The sequence below is a fragment of the Sprattus sprattus genome (genome assembly GCF_963457725.1).
Source record: "Sprattus sprattus genome assembly, chromosome: 5".
In the NCBI taxonomy this organism is placed as follows: Eukaryota; Metazoa; Chordata; class Actinopteri; order Clupeiformes; family Clupeidae; genus Sprattus; species Sprattus sprattus.
This window is the reverse complement of record NC_137924.1, coordinates 36,701,198-36,713,675: the sequence shown is the minus strand read 5'-3', so window position 1 is coordinate 36,713,675 and position 12,478 is coordinate 36,701,198. Positions and strand designations below refer to the sequence as shown.

Genomic DNA, 12,478 nt, shown 5'->3' with positions numbered 1-12,478 from the left:
GGTGGTTAGGTACTTACCAGTAAGACCTGCGCTACCAGGGTCACCAGGTGGACCAGGGATACCACCAGAACCGAGCTGGCCTTTAGGTCCTGTAAGACAAAAACAAATTGAAGACACTTACTACTGTGAATCTATATTAGCTATACTCATAACTCTGTATATTACTACTGTGAATCTATATTAGCAATACTCATAACTGTATATTACTACTGTGAATCTATATTAGCTATACTCATAACTCTGTATATTACAACAGTGAAGCTATACTCATAACTCTGTATATTACTACTGTGAATCTATATTAGCTATACTCATAACTCTGTATATTACTACTGTGAATCTACATTAGCTATACTCATAACTCTGTATATTGTAATAGTCCACCAGGCCTCAGTCTGTAGTATTGTATTGCTTTGAAATGACTAAATTCAATGGCAATACTGGCAGCTGCTCAATGACGATGACAGGATGCACTCTGACCTGGGAATCCTGGGACGCCAGGAAGTCCGACGTCTCCTTTCGGTCCAGGGTATCCTGGGCCACCCGGACCTCCCTATTTGAGGAATTTAAGACCGTTTATCCACAAATGCCACCTTGAGATGACAACCTAGCCTCTGAATAAAGCATCTCCACGGCTTAATGCATCAAGAATGATTCTGTTTGCTGGCACAAATGTGGGGTAACTGGCGTTTCCATTGGTTGACCTCGTAGTTATCCTTAGGAAAGGTGCTACTTACCGGCAATCCAGCAGGGCCATACTCGCCCTTCTGCCCAGGGAAGCCTGGGTTACCAGGGGTTCCAGGAAAGCCGATATCTCCCTTAACACCTCCACTGCCAGGGGGACCACGTGGGCCTTCAGGACCAGGGGCACCTATACACAGTCAAATATTTCATTGCATTGTTTAAATCTCTGCCATGGTACCATGGTTCTTTTACGAATCATGTACTTTATCAAGACTCAGCTCCTGGCAGTCAGGAGAGCACACTGTGTGTCAACATACTATGTGTGAAGATGAATCTGTGAAAATTTGAATGTTTTGTCTGTTTGTATTTGTGTACATAATTATGTTAGGGATATTTTGTAACAGAGGGATAATGAGCGCTTTCCATCCCGCTTGCTTTTCTGTAAACAAATATATATATATATATTTAGAAACACATGAATACAGTTTAGATTCCTGAATCCCCTTGCCCCGAGATCCCAAAAAGTTTGGGGCACAGTCCAAATAGTTTGGGGCACACCCCATCACATCAAACCCTTAGCGTCTAACCTGGTAGACCTAGAAAAGGTCCATAGATCAACAGGTTCCCAAGTTCACCAGATGAGGAAGCCAGAATGCCCAAAGCACCCAAAGCAGGTTAAAAACAAGAACAACGGTTAGCACAGTGACACAGTTACCAAATAGACCAGAATCATCCCCCCCCCCTCTCTCTCTCTCACACACACACACACACACACACACACACACACACACACACACACACACACACACACACACACACACACACACACACACACACACACACACACACACACACACACACACACACAGATATGCCAAATGGAGTTGACAAAAAAACAAGCATGAGTTGACACATGTATCAGGTTACAAAGAGATATTTGAGCTATAGTATATCTAAAAAATATCTACACAAATAGTTCGACTCCAGCGAGCTAAAACACTTTCATAAACAAATATATTCTACAGAATGAGACAGCTAAAACACTGTCTACAGAATGAGACAGCCAAACTCCAAATAGACTCAACCATCACAGAGTAAAGCTTTGTGGTTTGGCTGTACATATGTCACACTGTATAAGAAAGACACGTCCTATAAAAGTAAAACTGCAGAACATGAATGCTGGTTTTTGCAATACATATATCAAATTTTAACTGAACACATTCGAATTCTCTAACTGAATTTACTCCTCTAATCTCACCCTCACTACACTAAAGTAAAATTAAAACATAAAATGTTGTGGGTCCTATTACTAAAGGCAATTCTGTTTGATTCTGATTATAGGAGGAGTCTGACCTTCAGGACCTGGATCAGTCCAGGGTCATCCAGATGAGACGGTCCCAAGCCACGGGAAATGGTGCAAATAACATAAAACTCCTCAGAGTTGAACTTTAACTTGTCTAGATAACCCTTGTACAGAATCAACCCAACACATGGCTCATAGCACAATTTTGTTTTTGAGTAATCATCATCGATTTATTTACCTATTTTAAAATCAATACAATGTTTTCTGATATCAAATTTAAAAATCACTAATTTTTTTGTTTGGTTTTGTTTGGTTTCAGGTTGATTGTATCACCAATATGTGACTCTAATCTCTGTCCTTAACAAGGATGTATGGTTGTAAATAGTTTATAAATGGTGGCTAAAAGCTGTTAACACTTAATTTGGGAGCTGCATGTGAGCCTGAGTGGTTCTGTGAGGGCGTATCCTTTCTGCCGTAGGTGACACCTGGCCCATGCAAGACAGACACTCTGGGCCGTGACACAGCCGAGCTGCCATTCATTGAATACGCAGCTCTACTGTCTCAATCCAGTTTCAAAATGGACACAAATAAAACATTGCTTTGTGACAACACAAGACATAGACACTAACCCTGTGACCAAAACAATAGTTGCAACATTGATTGCCCAGGACTAGGGAGTGGGAAAGGGAGTGAAGAAACAAAAGGATGGATGAAAAGAGTGGCACACAGATGGACAAACACGTGGATGAACAACTGATGGACACAGACACTGTGTGGACCAATCCATGCTTTCAGGTCCTGATCAAACCCTGTGCAGTACTTTGATCTGTGCCACCCCATCCCCCCCCCCCCCTGCCCAGCAGACTGGCACACAGAAGTGGGATTGGAGGTGGTGATTAAGGGTTCAGTCCCAGTGCACTGTGAGTGCTAATTTGACCTGGCTCAGTGCTCAGTGATTCGGAGTGTGTTGTTCTCGGTGATTGGGAGTGTGTGTTGTTCTCAGTGACCAAACTCAACTTGTGTGATATGACAAACTCATGCAAATCAGTTGATATATTTTGTGCAAGTTTGCTGTCTGGTAATCAGTTGCCTTAGTGTCTACACCAGTGGTGTAGTCAGAATTTCAATTAAGAACATGTATGAAAATGTATCAACCTGGGTCGTGCTATTAATAACAAAAGCAATCCGTGTACAACTATTGTCTGACCCAGGTTGAGAAGTTGAGTTAAATAACCCAGGTTGACCCTTTCATACTAAAACTCACCACAAGTTTAACTTTACTGTGTTTAGGGAGTGTGTTTGACTATATTCTTGTCTTTTTGTTTAGTCTACCAAGAGGGACTTGATAAGCAATTGACACTGAGTCATGAAGTCCTGTCCTTATCAGGCTACTGGAAACAAGACAGCAGAATTGCTTAGGGCATTTATGATAAGGAATAACAGAGCTTACCGAGTCGTCCAGGAGCACCAGGGAGACCTGGGTTACCTTTAGGTCCTTGCACAGTAACACCTGGGGGGCCAGGGGCCCCACTACTGCCAGGACCTCCAGGCAACCCTGGGAATCCTGAATCACCCTTTGGTCCAGGGTAACCAGGACTTCCTGAAGAACCAGGAAGGCCAATATCTCCTTTTGGACCTGGGCAGGAACAAAGGGATAATTCCATGAAGAGATAGATTTGGGTAAGGAAAAACTCAACAATCATTCGGCAGCTGGGGGTGAAGTGCCTTGCTCAAGGGCACTTAAGCAGTGGATGTTGAGGGCACCCCCATTTTGTCCTGTCAGTCCAGGGGATCGAAACGGCATAGGACGGGGATCGAACCAGCTAAAGTCTCTCACCTTTAGGCTACGGTTGCCGTAATTATGCCCTTTTTAAGGAACTGTTTGAATTTGCATGTTATTATATGGGAGTTTTTTATTGCTGTGGGGTACTCTAGCCCAAAACAATTTTCTATCATAATTTTTTTCCATTTTGAATCTTAAATCTAAAACTCGTCATGTTAAAAGAAATGAAAATTGGGGAGAGTGAGTGATTCTGAGTAGCTGACCATCGTCACACTGAGGATTGACAACTGTATACAACCAGTAAAACAAAGTCATCATCCACACCATAGCATTAACTATTGTTTATCAGTGCTGAAGTTAAAGGTTGTTCATGTGAGTTATAGTTTAGTTTGGAGAGCCCGGACAGCTTGCTTTGATCTACTTAAAGCACTTGTAGTACCGGAAAGTAATGCGTTTAATCATTATGTGTAGAGTATGCATTTGTTTGGTGAGTACCTTGTTGTAAAAGTTGAGCTACAAGAACATTATTTATAGTGTGGTAAAGATGCATTCTGCGATTCTGGAAAAAGATTGTTGATATTTAAGCTCAACAGCGATTTACACCCCTCCCTTCTGTGCTCCTGAAGCAATGTATTAATTGGCTGCAATGGTTAAGGGCAAAGCCACTACTTTTTTTTAAAGCTCACAGACGGAATGGACATCTAGATTACCGTGAGGCATAGAAAAGTGTATTGGATTAGGTTCAGAATTAGAAGACTGCCCCTTCAATTCAGACTATAGTTGAGAGAGCCTTGGTGTAAAATATTCCCTGACTAACCAGTCAGAAAATGCAAAATGTACCTGGGAATCCTGGAAGACCAGGGGAACCAGGGGTTCCAAATCCAGGAGGACCTAATAGAAAGAAATACATTTAATACACTGGTATTCTTCTGTTTCAATATCTGATCATTACATTGGGTTGTATATTAGCATAACTGCTGAAATCAAATCAAAGTCCTTCCTTCAGGTTTAAGGTTTAATGATGCATTATTGTAATGCAGTTATTCACCTGGATCTCCTTTCAATCCATCTGGTCCTGGGATTCCATCACGGCCAGCTTGACCCTTTTCTCCAGGATAACCTGATGATCCTGGGCGGCCTGCTTCTCCAGGCCTACCAGGAGGTCCATTGATACCCGGAGCACCAGGGCCTCCATCTAGACCCTTTGGACCAGGAATACCAGGTGTTCCTAAATAAAGAACAGACAAGGTTTTAACACATATTTATGAGTGGATTAGGTAATGAGCACCATTATTAAAGCACCTGCTTCGAGGTTGGCAGAACACACATTTTACCTGAAATACAAGCCAATCTCAACACACCTTGTAAATTGTGCCTACTTTCCCACAGATATTTTAAACACTAACTGACTATGAATATGGGCATTTAGTATAGACTAGAGTTGACTTTAGGCTGACTGAAAAAACATCCTTATCCTATCCTACGCAATGATGCAATTACCAGCAATTCATTATTGTCTGACAAAATCGAGATAGTTGATGGACCTGCACCAGGGACGTCAAAAGGTACGAGTATGTGCATTTGCCCCTGACTTTTTAGTTTTTCTATTTCAAAATGTTTCTGAAAGTTACTGGTACCTACTTCAGACCAGGTACCTTTTTTAGATCAAGGACTCTGCACACTGAATGTTGTTCAACGCTCAACAGAAGTTACAGAATGATTGACAATGACTTGTCATAATGTTTAATATATGTTAAAAGGGAGAATCAATCACAAAACATATCTAGATTTGTGAGAAGTTATCTGCAGCCACAGACTCATACAATACCTTTATTCTGGATTGTGTTTTTTTATATTTGAATGCCAAGATCATGTCACCTTGAAATCCTGGCAGCCCTGGGTCCCCCTTAGCTCCTGGGCCACCAGAGAATCCTGGAGAGCCTGGAGAACCTGCTTGACCTTTGGGTCCTGGGCTTCCAGGATAGCCGGGTCCTCCAGCGTCACCCTAGAAGAGACATATGTGTATTAGATTAGAGTAGATTCAACTTTATTGTCATTGCACCGATGTCAAGTAAGACAACAAAGTGCAGTTTAGCATCTAACCAGAAGTGCAAAAGAGCAGAAAAGTGCAGAGTATGTACATATGTGTAGTGGTAATATGTAAATAAATAAGATACAGTAATAGATACATGCAGTATGAACAGAATTGAAAGTTTAACCATGGCAATGAGTATGTTAAGATATATGCACTAGAAGACTATGAACATGAGCAGCAATAGCAGATATGTGCAGATATGAAGTTATAAAATGCAGGTGTAAGTTCATGTGATGGTAGTAGTAGAAGTTATATACAGAATAAGGTAAGAGGCATGATATGATATAATTGCAATGAATACACTATGGACAGGATATGTATATACTATTATAAATAGATAGACCTTGGGTCCTGAATATACAGGGAAATGTACCTTGGGTCCTGAAGAACTTATTATACAGGGAAATGTACCTTGGGTCCTGAAGAACAAATTTTACAGGGAAATGTACCTTGGGTCCTGAACTTCCTGGTGCCCCAAATCCTGGAGTACCGGGCTCCCCCTTAGCTCCTGGATATCCTGATGATCCAGGTGATCCAGGTCTTCCTGAGCCTCCTGGTGAACCGGGACCTCCTTTAATTCCAGAGGGTCCTATGCGGAAAAAAATACATCTCTCATACTTTGGTAGAAATAGGGAGAACACAATTGGGTTAACTGAGCAAAATGCAACAAAGACCTCTCTTAACACTCACCAGGGAATCCCATTTCACCCATGGCTCCCTTTGCACCTGAAGCGCCGGGGCCACCAGGGCCTCCAGGAAATCCTGGATCTCCTTTGGGACCTTGAAAGGTTTAAATAGTAAAATGTTCAAATTCTATCAGGAAAAGTACAGTACAGTGTAGTACAATGCTTGCATACAAGTGTTGAAGTGACTGATACCTTGAGGTCCAGGAACTCCTGGTCGTCCATCCTGCCCTGGAATTCCAGCATCCCCTGGAATTCCAGAGATACCCTTCTGACCTGGAATACCTCCCGAACCTATGAAGAGAGAAAAGGGCACCATGGATTAGACTATTCACAAGAAATATCAGTTCCAATGACTCTCATCATTTTTTAAGACTGCAACAAAAGGTAAGCCATATTGATACACAAAGTTGGGTGTTCATATTGATACTCACCTGGGAAACCTGGTTCTCCTTTTCCTCCTTTTAGAAGAGCTGGAGGTATGGCGGGACCAGGGGCACCAGGGATACCAGCGTCACCCTTATCTCCTTTGAATCCAGGTCCACCAGGACCGCCTGGTCTCCCAGAATAACCATCTTCACCTGACCACAGAAAAAACAATACCTACAATCAGCCTTTGACCACATCTAAATTCTTTCAGTAACTGATGAAGGATGACCAGCTACCTTTTGGACCGTTGTATCCTGGTCCACCTGGATTACCAGGGGTACCCAAAGGTCCTGGCGGGCCCATCACACCCATGTCTCCTTTCTGACCTATAAAAAAAGACAATGCGAAACAAAGCCAAACCAATTAATGAATTAAAGAAAAGAGAACAGAGAGGGAGAAGGCATATCCTGATTTGCAAAATACACATACCAGGAAGTCCGGGAAGTCCATCTCTGCCAGGTCCACCAGGTGGGCCTGATGTGCCAACAGGTCCAGAAGATCCAGGGAGGCCAGGACTACCTCTGTCTCCTGGCAACCCTGGAATATCCAGTCCTGGGCGGCCAGGAGCACCTGCTTCGCCTTTTGCACCTGGGTATCCTGAAAAGGTAGGGGGAATATACCTAGGGATTAATGTCATGTGACACCAAAGAAAAGGGGGATGTGGAGTGAATTATATTCAACCATTCCGATGTGTTATGTTAACCATACTTTACTTATACAAATCTTACAACTTTGGGGTAGATGGTGCTTCTGGCCAGCCTAGGGTCAGCTTTAAATTGTGGCTCACCTGGGGTACCCATTGGTCCAGAAGATCCAGGAGGTCCTGGTGGCCCTTGGACACCAAAAGCAGGGCTGCCTGCAGGGCCACGGGCTCCAGGTAAACCAGGAATGCCAGAATCACCTAAAGAATGAAATATGTTAACCATTGGTTGTGAGATGGATTAAAAATGTTAACCATGTTTCTCTGGATATTTTGTTCAAATTTAATTTAGATTTAATTTAGAAGTTACATGCTGAAAGCAGCCTTTGTTCTTACCTTTAGAGCCAGGGCCTCCATTTAACCCTGGACGCCCAGGACCTCCTGGGTTTCCTGGAAAACCAGGGTCTCCCTTAGATCCGGGGAATCCTTTTCCACCCGGGAAACCAGGAGGTCCCTGAGGGCCTGGTGAACCATATCCTGGCTCTCCCTGAGTTTAGATACACCATGAAGACAGACACACAATAAAAACACAATATTATAAAGTTTGTCTTCGATGATGAAGTCAGACAATTAGTTATACTATGTTAGATTATCCAGTCTGATTTATACCTTTGATCCAGATGATCCTGGGGTACCAGGTAGCCCATCCAAACCAGGTCGCCCTGGAGAACCAGATGTCCCTGGAGATCCAGGACCACCAGGGAAACCTGAATAGGAGGGGAATGTCTATGGTCAGGTGTGCTTTCTGTATAACTCCAATTTATTTCATGATAATTTGACGTTTCTGTGGATTGTTTAATGCTATCTGTACAAATATATTAATCTGAAATTGTTACCTTTAGGTCCAGGAGGTCCAGGTAAGCCAATACCAGGAAGACCTGGATCTCCTTTGGCACCAGCTAAACCTGGGAAACCTGGTTGCCCTGGTGCACCTGATGTACCTATATAAAAACAAAAACCTCTGGTCAATATTTGAAAAACTTCATGGTATACAACACCAGATTTTGGCAGTGTGCATACACTCTTGTTAATTACCTGGACCTCCTGGTAGACCAGGTTCTCCGTCTCTGCCTGGTGCCCCTTGAGTGCCTTTCTCTGCAATGGTTTGGCCAGGTTCGCCTTTTGGCCCTGCAGATAGAGGTAGATATTAAGATTAGAATGAGCCGTTTCAGACATGTACTGCAGCCCTAAATGTATCTAGACACTACTCGTTTGTGAGATCGCAAATGTCCAATTGAGTTGGTCCAGACATTAAACAGACTTCACCCTGCCACCTCCCTCGTACAAAGTCTGTGTAATGTCCAATTTTGCCCATGAGTGAAAACAGCTGGTAATTGTCTGGCGAATTCACAACGAGCAAGTGGGTGTGTTAATGACACTTCTCGCCTTTTATGCCACGTTCACTCACACATTGCATTGCTGAAACAAATTTTTCATATGTGCGTTCAATTCATATAGCTTAAACTTTAATACCGAGCACAACTACCAAGCTACCTTGTGATAACTAGCTATTAATTAAACTAAACAACAACACCTTCTCATGAATTTGTGTTCCACACAATTCAAGAGAAACATAGTTGCTTATGTTCGTTAGCTAGCAAGAAAATGTTCACGATTGCAAACTTGAGACTGGTTGTCAGCTATGTTTTGTCAGTCATTGTGGCTAGCTGGCAAGCTTTACCTGAAGTAACTAATGTTTAGCCCTTGGCCTAGCCTACTTGTTTAGCTCTGTAGCCTGGTAACCACAACCCAGAAATGCCCAAAAGCCACTAGCTACAAGGGTTTGTCTCTCCCCTGTGTCGTCCAAGAGACCGTACGGCAAACCCACAGTATTTCCCGTAACGGAGAACGCGTCTGACACGGACAATCTCCTGTTGTGTGCTACACGTGTGAAAGGGCAACTCAAGGTTCAAAACAAAGTTCATAGTTGAAAACGTCTTTAGTAAGTATAGTGTTTGAGTATATCAAGTATGACTGAATATGGGGTTTAGAACACTACGATGCATATCAAACTGAAGTTGACCATTGTCATGAAAGATGAAAGATAAAGATAAAATACATGTAAGTTGAAAGAAGAAAGCCCTTTGTTGTAAGATGAAAGGACTGTCCTCTCAATCTAACCTGGTACACCAGGGGATCCTGATCTTCCTGACACTCCCTGGATACCCTTCTGTCCTACAGGTCCTTGTGGTCCAAATCCTGGCGATCCAGGTGAACCCCTGTCACCCGGGAGACCTGGCGTGCCTGGCTCTCCAGGGGCACCAACTTGTCCCTGCACCTGTAGGGAGCCCTGTAGGTGCCAAATACAGAAAGATTCAACTCTGCAGTAATCAAGGTGGGAGGAAAGAAATGGATAGACAATTCCCCCAAGATGCATGGTTGATAGGGCACATTTCAATGTGATAATGGTCCAATATTTGGGTATTGTACACACTAACTTACAGGAGCTCCTTTGGGACCAGGTGCACCAGGGCCTCCGTCACGTCCAGGTCTGCCATCCAAACCAGGTAAGCCAGCAGGACCAGGGAAACCTGTGTCTCCTTTCTCGCCCGTTACACCAGATACAGATATAGCCTCACCAGGATCCCCCTTCTCCCCAGGATATCCAGGTGCACCCTGGAGCCCAGGTGTACCCTGTAAAATACAGACATATGTGCATAAGTCACATGACGAAAACTCTATATCAGCAGACTTAAGGAGCAAGAACCATAAGGGCTGTGCTCTTTCTGATACAAAGGCATGTGCCGTGAAAACAATGAGTGTATGATTGGTAAGAGAGCTGGGAAACTTACAGCAGATCCTGGTCCTCCAGGTCCTCCAGGGTATCCTCTTTCACCTTTAGACCCTGGTAATCCAGGAGCACCTGAATAACACAGACCCGAAATATTTTCATACGATCCGATTCCTTTGTTTTGCAAGGTCACAGTAAATCGAACAACTTTGTATGTTATAAAGAGGTCAGCTCCAAAGAGAAACAACACAATTATGAGGATTTCTGTGGATTCAATGGACAGAGTTTCAGAGTCAGGTATGGTGACTGTGACTTACCTGAGAGTCCTGGGGCACCAGGTGGTCCTGCAGGGCCTGGGAGGTCTCTTCCATTAGAGAAACAATTGACACATGTGTCACCCTTTTCACCTAGGGGAGAAGACAGAGAAAAATGTCTCAGGAATACATATTACATATAGATCAGAAAGAAAGACATCATAATTCAATTATCGAGGCTTACCTTTCTGCCCAGTCTCTCCCGGGTATCCACGATCTCCCTGTAAGCCAGGTAGACCCGGACCACCATTGACACAGCCTTCACTAGTAGAGGATGTTCCTGGGGGACCTGGTGGTCCAGGAGGACCTGATAAGCCTGGTTGTCCACTTCTGCCAGGTGGCCCTGGCAAACCAATTCCTACTTGTCCCTCCTCACCTTTCTGACCTCTCTCACCAGGAAAGCCTGGTCTACCAGAGGGACCTGGCTCCCCAATACCTGTAACATGGAATTAAATAACATATTATGTAGAAGGGATGCACTATGATGTACTTGTTGGTACTAAGCACCGATACAAGAACCTAGTAATTTGCCTTTTTTCTTTCAAATTCTCCTACCCAACTGTTTCAAGCAAGTCTAATAGGGCAGTAAAAAATAAAATCATGCTACCAGCTGTTTCCGATTGGCAAATCTGATAGGGCAAAAAATTGCAGACACCTCCTGAATGCAGCCTTGAGTGTAATTTAATGTTGTGATTCAGTGGTATTGGTGCGTGGTGTCAGAGATTTCTTTTACTTGCCTGGTGCGCCTGGTTGCCCGGGAGGTCCAGATAAACCTATGCAACAAATAAAAAGAAAAAATGGCTCAATAAATCCCATATTCATTATTTACAGTACATTAATGAGTTGGTTATATAACCCTTATTTTGTGGATAAAAGACAAATAAATATGTGTTACAGTTTACTAAGCATCAGTAAAGGATTCTACCTGCTGGCCCTCTGTCTCCTTTTCTTCCAGGATTTCCAGGGAATCCACGGTCTCCTTTCTGGCCTTGTGCATTTGACGAGGGTCCTGTCACCACCTGGAAAGTGTGTGGTTTTCAATTAGGGTTCAAGTATTGTAAATCATCTCATAGATCATATCCGAAAAAGTGTACAAGGTTTTTTGGACACCGGTTCCACTGAAAAGTTGAATAGAGTTAATTTGCCAACTAGTCCTTCTCTGAACTATCATCCTCTTAATAAAGCCATCCTTGGTTGACAGAGGGAGCACTGAATCTACTTAAATGGAAAATGTCAATGAAACCCTAAATCAGGCTGATCTGTTATGCACTCTGTGTAAAACTGTGATGGTGGAAAGCTTCCAGTAACACATACCTGCCCTGGAGGCCCAGGGTAACCACGGTCTCCTTTCTCCCCCTGGTGGACAAAATATGAAATATGTTGATTAATGAAACTTAAAAAAATTAGATTGTATAATTTAAGTTATTTGGGGACAAGCAACGGAGCAGAAAAATGTTGTACTCTGATTGGGGTGAGTCCCATGTGTTTTTCCACCTAGTTTCATGTCTGCACACTCGAACGCTCTAGCCCCACCAATGGGACAGAGTTGGTGTTGCATTTACACTCAAAAATGGATTCTTTGGGTCGAGCCGATACATTTCTGCCATATGGACTTTTCTGCCAGACTGGACTTTATGATAAAGTTTTACAATTTTTCTCAGGCCACATATTTTATCCAATCTTTTCCAAATGTTGTATGTGAAAACACTACACGAAACAGGAGAGCCACATAAGTTCAGCCGTTTACTCAAACTTA

At 43.1% G+C, this 12,478-nt stretch overlaps 1 protein-coding gene across 1 annotated transcript in view; it reads right to left on the bottom strand.

Moving 5' to 3' along the window:
* Positions 1 to 12,478, bottom strand: part of col4a5 (collagen, type IV, alpha 5 (Alport syndrome)) — a 39,625-nt gene that overhangs the window by 4,359 nt on the left and 22,788 nt on the right. The window contains exons 18-43 of the mRNA XM_080838939.1: positions 12,037 to 12,078; positions 11,648 to 11,741; positions 11,460 to 11,495; positions 10,907 to 11,158; positions 10,726 to 10,815; positions 10,470 to 10,540; positions 10,120 to 10,311; positions 9,799 to 9,967; positions 8,713 to 8,805; positions 8,514 to 8,618; positions 8,287 to 8,384; positions 8,014 to 8,164; positions 7,765 to 7,878; positions 7,407 to 7,574; positions 7,214 to 7,303; positions 6,983 to 7,129; positions 6,744 to 6,842; positions 6,556 to 6,645; positions 6,315 to 6,454; positions 5,649 to 5,775; positions 4,819 to 4,998; positions 4,611 to 4,661; positions 3,438 to 3,623; positions 738 to 871; positions 481 to 553; positions 18 to 89 (exon numbers count right to left, since the gene is read on the bottom strand). Of these exons, the coding sequence (XP_080695065.1) occupies positions 18 to 89; positions 481 to 553; positions 738 to 871; positions 3,438 to 3,623; positions 4,611 to 4,661; positions 4,819 to 4,998; positions 5,649 to 5,775; positions 6,315 to 6,454; positions 6,556 to 6,645; positions 6,744 to 6,842; positions 6,983 to 7,129; positions 7,214 to 7,303; positions 7,407 to 7,574; positions 7,765 to 7,878; positions 8,014 to 8,164; positions 8,287 to 8,384; positions 8,514 to 8,618; positions 8,713 to 8,805; positions 9,799 to 9,967; positions 10,120 to 10,311; positions 10,470 to 10,540; positions 10,726 to 10,815; positions 10,907 to 11,158; positions 11,460 to 11,495; positions 11,648 to 11,741; positions 12,037 to 12,078 (3,064 nt within the window). The remainder of the gene's footprint in view (positions 1 to 17; positions 90 to 480; positions 554 to 737; positions 872 to 3,437; positions 3,624 to 4,610; positions 4,662 to 4,818; positions 4,999 to 5,648; positions 5,776 to 6,314; positions 6,455 to 6,555; positions 6,646 to 6,743; positions 6,843 to 6,982; positions 7,130 to 7,213; positions 7,304 to 7,406; positions 7,575 to 7,764; positions 7,879 to 8,013; positions 8,165 to 8,286; positions 8,385 to 8,513; positions 8,619 to 8,712; positions 8,806 to 9,798; positions 9,968 to 10,119; positions 10,312 to 10,469; positions 10,541 to 10,725; positions 10,816 to 10,906; positions 11,159 to 11,459; positions 11,496 to 11,647; positions 11,742 to 12,036; positions 12,079 to 12,478) is intronic.